This window comes from Sinocyclocheilus rhinocerous, unplaced genomic scaffold (genome assembly GCF_001515625.1).
Source record: "Sinocyclocheilus rhinocerous isolate Xijiao unplaced genomic scaffold, SAMN03320098_v1.1 scaffold90, whole genome shotgun sequence".
NCBI classification, from domain to species: Eukaryota; Metazoa; Chordata; class Actinopteri; order Cypriniformes; family Cyprinidae; genus Sinocyclocheilus; species Sinocyclocheilus rhinocerous.
Genome location: NW_015657969.1, coordinates 1,006,196 through 1,021,182, shown reverse-complemented (window position 1 = coordinate 1,021,182; position 14,987 = coordinate 1,006,196). Strand labels below are relative to the sequence as shown.

Genomic DNA, 14,987 nt, shown 5'->3' with positions numbered 1-14,987 from the left:
AAGACAAACACACATATCAGAATGACTAAAATTAAAATTATTAAAAATGTTCCAATTATTGTGGACCAATAAAAACAATATTTTTATAAACTCACACATGCCATCCATTTACAAATTATCTTAAACTCATTAAAATATAATAATAAAAGCTAATTCAACATATTAATACATACTATAATAGTAAATAACTCAAATACCACTGCTTAATGCTTTTTTTAGTAGTGGAAAATAATGAAAGATGATTAAGCTTAGGTGTCACATTTTACCAGTTGTCTTAAATGTAATCACCTTATTTTACTAATTTTGGAATCAATGAAAACACTGAAATAATCAGTTAAAGGCCCACTGTTTGGAATAAAAGGACAATTCTAGATTTATAGAGGCAAACAATAATAACTTTCCACATTTTTTAAAGCCATCATGTGTTTCCAGTCAGAATGAAGTATGCTGGAAAAATCTAGTCAGTGTTAAATTGAGAATTTCAGGAATAACCTCGCAAACAAGGCATTTCAGATTACATCACTTTTTATCAGTCTCATTTTAATGATACTTCATGTTTGACACATTGTGCTGGTGTGTAGCTTTACACAAACCAGGTGTCTGGCTTTTTATTCTGTTCACTGATGTGATGTTACCGAACTTCCATGTTCCAATGGGGCGTAAATTTCGTCTAACAGTAGGGGGCGGACAATAAACATAAAATTTCTCAAGGGCAATTTTTGAAGGGGACACAAATAATACAGCTAAAATTGTACTTGTAAGGATATGTATACACAGAGGAATGGCTTACTATTAGTGCAGCAGGGAGACCGTGCCAAATTAGACAACTTCAAGCTGTTGTGGCCGTGACAGCGCTCGTGCCCGTTCTAGACTTTACTATCCATCACAGTGTTGCCAAGTCCGCGGTTTTCCTGTGGAATTGGGCTACTTTATCACTGTTGCGGCCAGTTGTTTTTCGTGTCCGTGGATTGAAGCATCCCCAATAACGTGTATTTTAGCCACCAGAACGCGATTTTTACCGGGGGACCCCTCGAAAAGCGGTTAGTTTGGGCTAGTTTTGAGTAGCAATTGGGCGGGTTTTGTTATGAAAACCTGGCAACCCTTTCCCTCAAGCAGGTAAAGTTATTATTGCTAACATAGCAGACGCATCGAAAAATACATTGGCATCATCTGTATTAAAGATAAAATAATCACTTCATCCGATGTTTAAGTGAATAAAATAGCCTTGACATTAACAGCCTTACTAACTGGAGTTCCACAACTACTGGCTTTGTTCTCTCTCACCGAACTTGTGTGTGTGTAGGTGATGTAAAAGAGGAAAGCAGGCATTGAAGTACTGTGAGGCAAAGGAGGGGGAGACTCAAAATGTTTCTAAACTTAAAACGCATTTTTGCCCCGTTTGTGTTGTTTTACTACTTACACAATTATTTAAAGTATAAAACATTGTTATTTACAATGCACAGTGTGGTTTTTAAACATATTTTTAGGGGGGACAACCCTCAGATAGGGGGGTCCTCCCCCACTCCACCCCCCACAGTGCATGCACTTTCTTGTAAGTCGTTTTAACAAGAACATCATGTTATTGTGCATGTGCAAATTTTATTGTGCAAAGTTCTTCTGAGGACAAATCAACCCTTACGTTTACAATCACGGCTGATACTCTCATCCCTCCCTCTACCGCAAGTTAGAGTAAAGGTGAGAGCTATTAAAACAAGAATGGGGGTTTGACACAAATATAGTCTACTACAGTTGAGGGAGACAACCTGGAAAGAATCCACATTAGTGCCATTCAACATTATCATATGCGAACTCAAGTTCAGGAGCACTCACTGAATGTGACCACAGTAATTTATGCCGATCTGGAGACTGCTGGCTGCATTATTTAGAATAGATAATATGAAAACTAACGTTTTATGTTTTGTATTCCAATTGTTAAAAAATCGGTATAATTTCCACCATTCTAGTTATTGTTAATAAAGTAAAATAATTAAAAAAATAATATACATACGCATAATAACATCGATAGCGAACGGAGCCTCTTCCCTGCATCGCGGATCAAAAAGTGTGAAATTGGACATTTCCATCTTGACAATCAGCGTTTATTCACACGATCCAGGGCAAACTGTAATCCGTGGAAACCCCACTGTCCTCACCACCGGTTAGTTTCAGCATGCATGAAACTAATAAACTGAGAAGAAAGCAGGCTGGTGTTTTGTAGACTTGATGTGTAGTGTAATCCCAGCACTCTAGCAATCCCAGCTCTTGTTAAAGGAGCCGCCCATGCAAGGGGTAAATATTGATGGACCACTGACCAATGAAAACACAACTCTTTCATTCGATTACACTGCGCCTGCGCAATAGCGTCACACTCACACATGACGCGAACAGATAAAAACAACAACCGAATACGATAAAACTATTAGGTAAAGTAGAAGATAGGCATTATATCAACTTAAAAAAGACATACTATTGTATAATACAATCGTGTTTATATTAGTCACTAAAAACGTCAGTGCCTAATTAAAAAAATTAAAATGACAGAAAAGCCTAAAGCTTCACACAGTGCTGCTGAAAAACTTCTCATACCAATTTGTTATTGTTGTATAGCGCTAAAATAAAAATAGTAACAATTATGGAATTTTTGGTTTCCACGGTATTTGTTTCTTCTTGTATTTCTACTGAAATTACAGTTAAATCAGTTCTGAGAAGGGAATGACTAATAGACCGTTAGATAGATAGACAGGCAGACGAACAGACAGATATAGGCCAATCACACTATATGCAATCGAAACAAAAACTGGGACTTCAAAACACCTGCGTTAAACAGGCATGAACAGTAACTGGGAAGGTTTAGGTTACAACTTCACACAGACCAAAGTTCACAAGACTGACAATACACATTTTTACAAAGATTGTTAAAGGAGTATGAGAAGAGTATGTTTAACATGCTAAACTTGTGATTTGCAAGAGCTGAATGGCCTCAGTGCTAATGAGCTGGAAAGAGTTCAGGGTAAAGAACAGCCCTTGAAGCCAGTACACACACACACACAGAGACAGAGAGAGAGAGAGAGAGAGAGAGAGCGCATTTCATATGCATTTCAAAAGATGTACAAATATTCAACCCAGGTTTTTTGTATTCAAAAAATATCTATCCTCCAGGCACTTCAGCAGATCAAATATGTAACTGTTCTTGACATGCATTGAAACACAAGGCTTCAGTTTTTATTTGATTGTGACAGAAATAAAGAAAATGGTACAAGGACACCAACACCAAATCTTCTATAATAATTTCATTATGGCTTCATGTTTACTTTTTCGTAATTAATAAAGTATAAAATGTAATGAATGCCAAAATAATAATAATATAATAATAAAGGCTGTGTAATTCATAAGAAGACTGTCCAAAAGACAAAAAAAAAAAAAAAAAAAAAAAAAAAACTTTACCAATATACGCATTCCTTAACACCACAAAAACAGCTAAACCATTTCACATACAAAATTACTTGCTGCAATCTTCGTAACCACCAGCAATCTTCCTAACTGTGCTGACAGTCAAAGTGTGGTCACTGATGCTAAAAATGATAAACAGATTTTCTCAGCACATAAACTGTCAAATATGTCTTAATGAACAATAAAACCCATCTGGTAATACTTACAATCCATTCAAAGTCAGATCAGAGATAGTAAAGTTTTCCATAAAATGCTGCAGGTGTATAAATAAAGATCATCTGTCTATCTAAATTCACGAAAGGCTGCTTTGTTTTTCTGTATGGAGCTATTTTGTCTCTTTTTTACTGGTTACTTTACTTGTTTTAACCTCATTTACAACAAACACTCCAGAACAGCGACACCAGATGCACGCTTGCACACAAGTCTTGATTTGTCAAGGCATTTCTTTAGAAAAGTCACAACACAAATGAAGCAATCACCGCGATTCACTTTGTAGTACATAAACACATCTGGATTTCCACACATCAGTTCCACGTAAGCACACGGTACAGTCACAGCTGACGGGCACAATTATTATTCCACACTGGACCAAAGTTTACAAATGATAACTTACGACAAATATAAATACGTTTCACCTTTACCACTTTGCAAAAAAATGGCTTAAAAATAAGTATTCGGAATCTACAGAGCTATTCACAATGCTTATGTATAAAATATAAAAGAAAAAAAGTGTAAAACAATTTAATCGAGGATTGAGACTAATAAAGTCTGGTGATACAATACCAAAGACCACTGACCGCGTAATACAATATCAAGCAGTGTAAATGCCGCCTGCTGGCCAGTTTTGATACTGCAGGAGGAACCTACAAAGATTTCAATTTGGTTTCCAAGATGACACTGACTACACTGCATGAGCAGAGAGGTATTACTGACATTTTGTAAACACTCCTGTAGAGTTCAGAGCTCTGGTATTAAGCCCTTTATTTGGCATACGTAAAGTGGCCGATGTGTGCACAACATTCCACACCAGAATCATCTCAAGACGACGACAAAAAACAATAATAAGTCACCATAAGTGGAGCAGCTTAAGAATACACAAAAAAGATTTTCAGTCTTTTGCAGGCATTTTTCCTCTGCCTGGACACACTCCGTTGCACTTTGTGAACGTGTGTGTGTATATATATCTTAGAAGAATGTTAATGAAGTTTAAAAAAAAAAGTATAATATTCCAAAACATAAAAGTGCGAATGAGCACCTTTCGCTTTGCAGTGTCCATTAAATCTGAACTCTGTGGCACACGGGATTCCAGACGAGCTCAGTCAGACTGTTCACTTGGTATGGATCCAGAAAATAAAACATTTCCCACCTGTCCCTCAAGTAAACAGCAGTTGGTACCAGATGTGGTGCATTTCCTGGTAAACACTTGGAGAACAGTTTCGAAATCTGCATGTCTCGTGAAGGCCTGAGCAACAAAACAGTTTGCTTTGCAAAAAAGATGGATGTAAAAGACATGCGTGCAAATCTCTTTGTTGAAAGAGTGCAGCTACTATAGTTGAATGGGGACTGGGAGCAATTTTACAGATGTGAGGACAGATTTGGGACGCTCCAGAAGCGATGGAGCGATGGGTAAAGGAAAGTGTTCAGGAGCTTTCAGAGAAAAAGAGCTGTTTAAGGCATCAGCTTTGATGGCTGTGATTCTCCTCAACAGTCCCAAATACTGGGAGTCGAAGGCACGAGACCACTGAGGATTCACCCCGCACCAGCTTCAGTCCTACGGAAGGAAATGACATCAGAATGTCATAACTACAGTTCAAAAGTTTGTGGTCAGTAAGTTTTTTTTTAAATGTTTTTGAAAGAAGTTTCTTATGCTCATCAAGGGTGCATTTATTGTATTAACTGTTTTCTGTTTTAATAGATTTTAAAATGCAATTTATTCCTGTGATGGCAAAGCTGAATTTTCAGTAGCCATTACTCCAGTCTTCAGTGTCACATGATCCTTTAGAAATCATCTTACTGACCTTAAACCTTTGAACCATAGTGTATATATTGCATATATTACAAACAGTGCTTAGTGTGAAATCACCTTACCTGGTTATGACTCGCTCTCAATTGAGATAGTGATAGCCTCACTTTCATCTGAAAGGCAAGATGACGGTTATTCTCAAAACTTTTCTCACTCATTCCTTGCTAGAATAGAGCAACATATGTAACCTACCAGACTTTAAGACGTCTGTCTCTTTGTGATCTTCTTCAATGTGGAAAGCATTGCCTAACAGATGGTTTTGGGACTCACTGAGAGGGGTGGTTTGCTCAGCAGAACCTTCTACAGCACTGAGGGAAAGAACCACACTGAGAGTTATTACAATCCATCTGGTTTTGGTTAGTGCCCACCCAACAGTGAAAGAAAAAATGGCTCCTCACCCTTTATCCAACCCGGCAGGCTGGAGACATTCAGTGGGCTGCTCTGGATCAATAGTGACCAACCGTGTAGGAAAAGAAAAGCCATCTCCTTGACTAAAGCAGAAAAAAAAATATTTAAATGTATCTTTTAATAGATACTTTATCTAATTTTGAACTAGATTGATTTGGAGGAAAATGTGGTATTTGACCATGCAAAACTGATATACACTACAGTTCAAAAGTTTTTGAAAGTCTCTTATGCTTACTTTGGCTGCATTTATTTGATTAAAAAATACAGTAAAACCAATAATATTGTGAAATATTATTACAACTTTAAATAATTGTTTTCTATTTTAATATATTTTTAAATTTAATTTATTCCAGTGGTGGCAAGGCTAAATTTTCAGCTGCCATTACTCCAGTCTTCAGTGTCACATGCTTAATATATTTGTGTAAAATGTGACACTTTTTTCAGGATTCAAAAGAACCTTTTGTAACATTATAATTGTCTTTACTGTCATTTTTGACCATTTAATATAGTCTTGATGTATAAATGTATTAATTTCTTTAAAGGGGTCATAGGATGCCTATTTTCCACAAGTTAATATGATTCTTTAGGGTCTTAATGAAAAGTCTGTAACATAGTTTGGTTAAAATTTCTCAATGGTAATGTAAAAAAAACACCGTTTTTACCCTGTCAAAAACAGCTCTTTTCAGAGCACGGGTCTGAGGTAAGACACCAGTCCAGTCTGTGCTGAAACGCTACTGTCAATCAAACTATCGTGGGAGGGGCCTGTTTTTGTGACATCACACAGACAGGCATCTGAGATCGGCTCGATTTGAGAAAGAGGTAAAGATTTGAGCAGATAAAAAAAAAAACACTGGGTGGATTTTTATCATTTTAGGGTGGTTGTGTACACACTGCCAACACACATTTCAGTTCAAACAACTTGTAAAAGTGCATGTAGCATCATATGACCCCTTTAAAAATAATTACTGATAGTTTGTGTCACTATTTGATTGCACTGCAGTGTAAAAAAAAAAAAAGGCACCAAATTGTAATACTTTGGGTTTTCAAAACCATCAACCTTAAGTATGAAGCAAAATACTGCCTTAGCAAGAATCACTAATAAAAACAAGTTAATATTCAGATTCACCTGGTAAAGACAGGAAGTAGCCAGTACTTCTTCTGGTCCCCAAACACCTGAGCAATGTTCTTGCTGAAGCCCAGGGAAAATCCATTTTTATCAGGGCCATTTCTGAAGACCGGGGCTCTGAACGCTTCTGAACATAAAGAACACCACAGAAGAGGGTTAAAATGCATACACTACCTTTCAAAAGTTTAGGGTCAGTAGTTTTTTTTAAAGAAAGTACTACTTTTATTTGCCAAGGCTGCATTAAATTTACCAAAAGTGACAGTGAAGACACTTATGATGTTACAAAACATTCCAACATCAAACACCAACATCTTTCTAGTGATCAAAGTATATTTCCGCAAAAATATTAATCAATATTAATCACAACTGTTTTCAACATTAATAAAAACATTTCTTAAGCACCAAAATCAGCATATTAGAATGATTTCTGAAGGATCATGTGACACTGAAGACTGGAGTAATCTGCTGAAAATTCAGCTTTGCCATCATACAAATAAATTACATTTTAAAATATATTCAAACAGAAAATAGGTATTTTAAACAAGAATAATATTACATAATATTTTTTACAGTATTTTTAATCAAATAAATCAGTGAGCATAGGAGACTTCTTTCAAAACCATTAAAAAATTTTTTTTTACAGAGTCTGACCCCAAACTTTTGAACGGTAGTGTAGATGCATGGCAAACCAGAACATGAAATCACTGAGCTCTTGTGCCTGAAGCTGACTGAGTGAATTTATGCTTTTTCAAAATAAAATTACAGGGCCTGATGGGAAAACAAGCAGGGAATTTCTTCAAACACTGCTTGACTGATCTGGTCAACACAAGGAAATTTGAACGACCAGTTTTTCCAAAATAAATCTGAACAAGGTTTAGCTTGTGCACAGTACGTCTACTGTTGTTGCTATGGTAACAATTGTGAGCAAGCTGTCTACAGGCGTGGCATCTTTGTTAGAAACATGAACCTATCTATACAGTACATGTAGACAAAGATACAGAGAAGTGAGTATGGTCAGGTGTGTTACCTATGGTGGACCTGTTTTTTCCCACAAGCCACAAGTGGTAGGTGAAGAGTGAAAGAATGCTGATGCAGAACATGGCCGCCACAAAAAAGAGAAACAAGACATGGAATTTGGCGTGAGACTCTGGCAGGTCATTCTGAGAGAGGGGAGAGAGAGAAAGGAGAGCTGTGAGACAAAGATCAACAACGAGCAAGACACGGGCAACAGGTCACTCTGACACAACTTGACAGGTACGTTAGGGTCACAGGGTTAAAACGACAAAAAACAGTCAACGTAACTCACTGCGCTAACACTGACACGTTTACTAAACACAGGGATTACCTTTGGACAATTCTCTGCCGATTTCCTCCGGCAAAGCTTAGTGCAAACAGAGACAGACTGTTAGACACAGGAAGAGCACAGCGGGAGAGCAAAAGCTTTGGCCGCAGAGAGACGCAGGCAAGAAGGGATTACAACAGCAAACAAGTGCTTGTCAAAACACATACACTACTGTTCAAAAGTTTGGGGTAGGTAAGATTTTTTAAATGTTTTGAAAGAAGCCTCTTTTGCTCAAGGCTGCATTTATTTGATAAAAAAAAGTAAAACCAGTAATATTGTGAAATATAATTAAAATGTATTATAACCGTGTTCTATTTGAATATATTTTAAAATGTAATATATTCCTGTGATGACAAAGCTGAATTTTCAGCAGCCATTACTCCAGTCTTCAGTGTCACATGATCCTTCAGAAATCATTCTAATATGCTGAAGAAGCTCAAGAAGCATTTCTCATTTTTACAGTTGTGCTGCTTAATATTCTTGTGGAAAAAAACATTATACATTTTTTCCAGGATTTTCTTTGATTAATATAAAGCTAAAAAGAACAGCATGTATTTTAAATAGAAATCATTTGTAACATTATAAAGGCTTCTACTGTCACTTTTGCTCAATTTATTGCATCATTGCTGAATAAAAGTATTAATTTTGTTTAAAAAATCTTACTGACTTTTGAATGGTAGCATAAGTGAAACGAACAGATGAAATGGAAAAGACAGCATGTATGAGGGTGGCAGAGTGGACAAGTGAAGCCAGGTATATGGACATAAACTGATGCATGACGCATAATTAGGAAATGTAGACAGGAACCTGCTGAAAACACATATCTATGTCCTACCTTCATACGACGCACCATGGCAGTGAAAATGTTTATGTACATGGAAGAAATGTACACAAATGAGTATGATGAAAGGTGAGGGATCTACTCACTGTCCAGAACTTTATGAAGTATTCAAGGACAGACGCTGCGATGAATAAGCAGTATACAAGCGAGTAAGTCAGGAACAGGATGAAGAACTTGTAATTGGAGAAACCCACACAGTTATTCACCCTGTGGAAGATGGAGGGAAAGAGAGACGTTAGCAGGGTGTTAATCAATTTGTTTTTAACAAATTAAATTTCAGTGCCAACAACCTGCATCTCACTCACCATGGACAGTGATGATCCATCTTTAGTACACACCTGTCAGTAACAAGAACAAGCAATGTGTTTGATGGCCATTCAAGAAAGACCAACAAAATATGGTAGTAGTTAAAATGACACAAATGAAACGTGAAAGCAAAATGTCATAAGAACTATTCATGAGACACTACAGTAACTTACATGTCACATGCAGAACAATGATGACATCTGTCTGGCTTGATGACCTGGCATCGGTCACAGTACCGGATAGCTAGAAGATGAGGAAGAAAATCATACCAGTTTCGATGCCTATTTTTATGGCAAAATCCAGGTTAAAATATACAATAATAAAGGTAATAATAAATTGCAAACAATAAAAATAAATAAATCTGTAATAGTAAAATAAGAATAAATAGGTAATAGTAAAAACAATAATAAATTAGTAATAATAATAAAAATATAATCTATTCAAATATGTTTTTACAAGTTTACAATAAAGACTATACAAGAACATTTGATATTTTAAAATGTAATTTTTTAAAGAGTTTCATAAATAAATCAATGTTTAAATATAGATTATTTACACAGAACTTCATAATTAGGGTGGTCATCTTGGCTGCCTATGAAGCTGTTTACCAGCTAAACCAAAAACTTAAACAAGCTGTTTGTGCCGATAGCCTCTTTTGGCAATTAAATAACTGAATTGTAGAAAGTTTAAAACACATCTTACTCAATGAAAAGTCTAAACCTGTGTCTGCTTACATCTGGTACTTAGGCCCTTGAGGTGCAATCTTGTGGGTAATTTCTTATTACATATTCTGTGTTTAAGTCAGTTTCTAACCTCCTGCCCCGGTGCCGGTGTAGAGGGGGAGACTGGTGGCCACTCTCTTCAGGATCTCCTCCTGAGTTTCTGGACGCTGTTCCTTCTCATACTCCTCTTTCTCAGATTTGGGTAGACAGAACTGACACACAATACAAAACTATCAGCTCACTGTATGACAAATCAGCAGCATGTTCCATTTTGACAACAATAGCGTGTAAAATGATACGTATAAAAACACTCACTCCATGGAAACAAATAGATATTGTGTGCATTTATTCATAATGCCTGGATTAACATGTTAATATGCATATCATCTATGTGGCATGTTACCATGGGCTGCATGTAAATAAAACAGTTTGTTTTATACCCACTGTACCTCTTTGGAAGGGGTTGCTGGTCTTGTAAAGATGGTTTTCCAGTACGACCACACAAACATGATTAACGACACATGAAACACAGTCAGGTAGATAACTGCACAGAACAGAGAGAATACAGTCATTAACAACAAGACTGCATGAGCCCGCAGAGAAAAGCCTGCCAGAAACAGTCCGAGTATAAATCAGTCACTCTAAAGGCGTTTGTGATTGCTGATGCAGTTTGACTGTGCTGGAAGGCCACAGTCAGCACAAGCACGGACCAAATAAACCTGTAATAGCCTGACAGTTGTGCCAAAGTGACTCTGTACCTTTATAAACATATATACAATTATCTTTAACTCTTGAAATGAATTATTTTCCTTGCTATAATACATTGAATGGTTATTTGGTTTGTGAATTTAAGAAGATTTCTACAAGGGTCTTTGAAATAAGTAATTCTGATTGGTCAGTTGGTCATTGGTCAAAACTGTTGTCCTAATTTATGTCTCTTGTATCATTCCACACATTATTTTTTATTATATAATAAAATAATCTCAACTCAAATCAATATTACCTGTGCATTTATTTATTTAAAATGTTTTACATTTAAATTAATTACTTTATTTAATGTGTACCTAGAATTCAATGTAAACTGCTTTAGATAAAAGCATCTGGCAAATACATAAATGTATATTTTTTTTGTTGGTAAATTAATGCAGAACAAACTGGATTATATACAGTTAGTTCATAAACACCTTAAAGGTGATGCAACATAATGACTGTACATTATCCCTTACTTGGCTTTTTCCTTAAAAAAGTGAAGTGAAGGTTTACTCACCTTTTTCAATAGTACTGGGAATAGTAACTGCAGATAATATAAAAACAGAAAGAGAAAAGAAACTGTTTAGCAGATATGACTCATGGCACATCTGCTTTATCACACTTCTACTTCTATGAAGTATGAACACTGCTGAAATATGAAATACACTTTACCTAGACACGTGACAGAAGACCTGAGGCTTGACTTTGTGAACATGTTTGCTTATAAACATATAATAAGCATCTTTTCCATATTGAAAATACAATTTGTGCTATTATTTCTCTGAGAAACTCTCAATAATCTGATTTCTTGTTTCTAAAGAGGAAGAACCACCTTTTAAGGGTTTCCTACTGTAAACCTGTATAAAACATTTTATAATAATATAATGCTGTATGGCAAAATATAAATATTAATTTACATTAAAATGATTAACTGTAAAATAAACGAATACAGTTGGCACTACCAAGCTTATAAACACTTCCTAATCTTGAATATGGTGTAAAGCACAATATGTGCTCCAAAACCATAATCCTTGTTTTGTTTCCAGTTTAAAATTAATAAGCGAATTAGCCAGCTCATGTAAACAAACCATTCATTGATGTTTCAGTTCAGTGACTTCCGGTAGGCGCGCGCCCCTCAGGTATGAATAAAAGCGCACTTACACAGACACAGCTCCACCACGTATGCATAATACGACCAGCACACCACTAAGGCAATAAATATCACCGGTATCCACGCCAGACCCCTCTGACAGCATCTCAGTACATGTGTAGGCGCCATCTTTCTCCTTCCTTGACTACAAAAGACGGGAAGGGAAGGGAAGGGAGGGATGTGATCTGTCCATCCCATCCGTGCCCCACCACCAACCCCGCCGGTTCGGCTCCGCCTTAGCCCCGCCCAGAGCCGTTGAGAAACAGAGTTGCGCCACTCTCATAGGCTTCCATAGGAACTGAGGAATGCGGAAGTAAAGCGTGTCATGGAGCGGCCAATAGTTCCAAACAACCAATAGTTCCAGTATTGAAGCCCATTCATTTTAGTGCTTCTCAAGCTCACTCGCCAGAAAGTTGAGGAAATTACAGCAGTTTTTGGCATTTGATAATAGGCAGTTATGCTATATTTGCAGTTAGATAACGTGAGAAACACCTTAATAGCGATCATAACCAGATGCTAGTTGTCATATTTTTAAGTTTTTAGTCTATCTGCAATCTTTCTCTCCCTGTAGGAAGTTGAATGAGTTTCAGTGAAGACTGCCCAATAAAGGAATACAAGAAAGGTTTCCCCTGAATGCAGTTGCTTTGTGTTTTTTAAACGTTATTTTAATTTTTTTATTGGGTTAAATTCCGTATTTACTGGCCTTTTTAACATACATTTATATTGTCTACTTACATACATGGCATAAAATAATACTGGGATGTAATTAATCTTTTTAAATTAAACATTAAAAAAAGCAAAACTTATAAACATTGAATGTTTGATAATGTCTAAATATACAATGCAAAACATTAAATAAATAAATTAGGTATTATGACCGGTAAAACTCTTTACAGCAGGGGTGTCCAAACTTTTCCTAAAGGGGGCCAAATTCGACGATGTGGAAACACTGGGGGGCCGGATGCTTCTACCTATATATATATATATATATATATATTGTGTATGTATGTGTGATGTTGAGTTGACAGTAGCAGTAGCTTGTGTTTTGTTGAGGACAAAAATCTGCAAATATCTTGTTTTTAAGCTTTAATAATTATAACATAGAATGGCTTTATGGTATTTAATCTATTAACACATGAAAGCACAAACTGCATCAAAAATGTCTGTAATTTGGCCTATATTTCATAACTCCCTTACATTACATTAAATTGGCTATATGTCTACATTAATTATATAAGAAGATTCTGTATAAATATGCAACATTTCTGCCACAATACCACAGTTACGGTTACTACAGTAAATCAAAATGTTGGTGATTTGTGGATTGAAAAGTATTCTTACTGCATTGTTGTCGCACAATGTTTTTCCTATCTTCCGCGTTAGTGTTGTTGAGAATGTCAGCGCTGTTTCATCTGCCTTTGACATATGTGGTTTGTATGGAAACCTCTGCTCCAAACTCAAACGCTTCTCACAGCGCTGTTTAGTGGTCTCGTGATCGAGATCAGTCAGCGAGTAAACGCATTTGTTCTGAGCTCGCGCTACGCTGTCTTTAGGCAGAGCTAACGGTCCGTGCAGCGCGGTTCAAACGAGTCGCGCTCTTCCACTTTTGACGCGTTTAGGAATTCGTGTGCGCTAAACAAATGAGAGCGCATATGAGTTATCAAATTGATATCACTCGCGTTTTACTGCTACATCTGGTCTAAAATGTAGTGCTGCCATCTTGTGTTGACATTTTGAAACTGCATAGGCCTATTTTGTAAATTATGCTTGGCGGGCCATATATAATATAAACTATTAAGACAGCTGCGGGCCGCTTAAAATTCATCCACGGGCCGCATTTGGCCCGCGGGCCGTAGTTTGGACACCCCTGCTTTACAGCAACTAGAGTAGTGCTAAATGTGGGCTATATTTATTAAACAGCCATACTGGCATCTAGTGGTTAAACCATGGCATTACATAGGAATATTATTTTTCTGGCTACCAAACGCCTCTAATTTGCCTCTTTGCACTGGAATTTAAAAACATTTTCTCTATTTTAACCTTAAATACTACGCTAATTGTAATATAAATAAGCATATTAGAAAAAATATTAATGCTGTCTCTTCATCACTCCCCAGAATAAAATGCGAATGTAAAACGTAGTCAGCGTAGTTATCAATACACATGATGTGTTAATAATAACTAGAAATTGCTGCAAATATAGTGAAACTGCTGTCTATCCTACTTAAACCCATTCAAACGTATTGACAGCGCTGAGTTGTTTGGAACTATTGGCCACTTCATGACATGCTTTACTTCCGCATTCCTCAGTTCCTATGAAAGCCTATGGGAGTGTCGCAACCTGTTTTTATACAGTCTATGGTCGCAACTCTTTTTCTCAACGGCTCTGTTCATGACGTTGCAGGACGTTCTCCCAGTAGACCTATCTGATTGGCTAAAAAGCAGACGTTGCTAAGCGGGCGTCAGTCTACTGGCGAATCAATGGCTCGTGAGTTAATATTAATTAGGTTACTTATATATTTTTAGGATTCTTAATTTCGCACTAGTCTACAAGAGACAGGGTTTGTTTGCGTTACGAGGCCTAAACCTCAAAACAAAACAGGGATCTTTTCTATTTTAGTGAAGTGAAATGTGGCCAAGTATGGTGACCCATTTTTAACCCATCCAAAGTGCCCATCTTTGCATTTAACCCTTCCGAAGTGCACACACACAGCAGTGAACACACACACACCCGGAGCAGTGGGCAGCCATATTTGCTGCGGCGCCCGGGGAGCAGTTGGGGATTCGGTGCCTTGAAGGGCACCTCAGTCGTGGTATTGAAGGTGGGAGAGAGCGCTGTACATTCACTCCCCCCACCTACAATCCCTGC

General features: G+C 36.9%; 2 protein-coding genes across 4 annotated transcripts in view; both read right to left on the bottom strand.

The window, feature by feature from the left end:
- LOC107721859 (organic solute transporter subunit alpha) overlaps positions 1-2,294 on the bottom strand; it is an 8,202-nt gene extending 5,908 nt beyond the window's left edge. Inside the window, exon 1 of the mRNA XM_016530031.1 lies at positions 2,009-2,294. Coding sequence (XP_016385517.1) covers positions 2,009-2,084 — 76 coding nt within the window. The 5' untranslated portion in view covers positions 2,085-2,294. The remainder of the gene's footprint in view (positions 1-2,008) is intronic.
- Positions 2,295-3,199: 905 nt separating this feature from the next.
- On the bottom strand, positions 3,200-12,305 carry LOC107721928 (probable palmitoyltransferase ZDHHC20). Of its 3 annotated transcripts, none has more exons than XM_016530159.1 (14): positions 12,130-12,305; positions 11,486-11,512; positions 10,668-10,762; positions 10,310-10,430; positions 9,670-9,739; positions 9,496-9,528; positions 9,277-9,397; positions 8,353-8,388; positions 8,035-8,167; positions 7,008-7,134; positions 5,872-5,964; positions 5,666-5,781; positions 5,539-5,586; positions 3,200-5,221 (listed from the first exon to the last, which is right to left on the bottom strand). In XM_016530159.1, the coding sequence occupies exons 1-13, from the start codon at positions 12,245-12,247 to the stop codon at positions 5,543-5,545; spliced, it is 1,134 nt and encodes a 377-aa protein (XP_016385645.1). In that variant the 5' UTR covers positions 12,248-12,305; the 3' UTR covers positions 3,200-5,221; positions 5,539-5,542. The 3 variants fall into 3 exon arrangements, with proteins under 3 accessions (XP_016385645.1, XP_016385647.1, XP_016385646.1); XM_016530161.1 differs by lacking the exon at positions 12,130-12,305 and adding an exon at positions 11,641-11,824; XM_016530160.1 differs by lacking the exon at positions 8,353-8,388 and having other exon boundaries at positions 12,130-12,302.
- Between the last annotated feature and the right edge of the window lie 2,682 nt (positions 12,306-14,987).

Bases quoted from the DNA above. Each gene is read 5' to 3' on its own strand.
- LOC107721928 (XM_016530159.1), bottom strand. From the start codon at position 12,247: ATGGCGCCTACACATGTACTGAGATGCTGTCAGAGGGGTCTGGCGTGG. The intron at 10,763-11,485 runs GTGAGTAAACCT...TGTTCTGTGCAG, and splicing joins TCCCAGTACTATTGAAAAAG to TTATCTACCTGACTGTGTTT. The intron at 9,529-9,669 runs GTAAGTTACTGT...TGTTACTGACAG, and splicing joins CATTGTTCTGCATGTGACAT to GTGTGTACTAAAGATGGATC.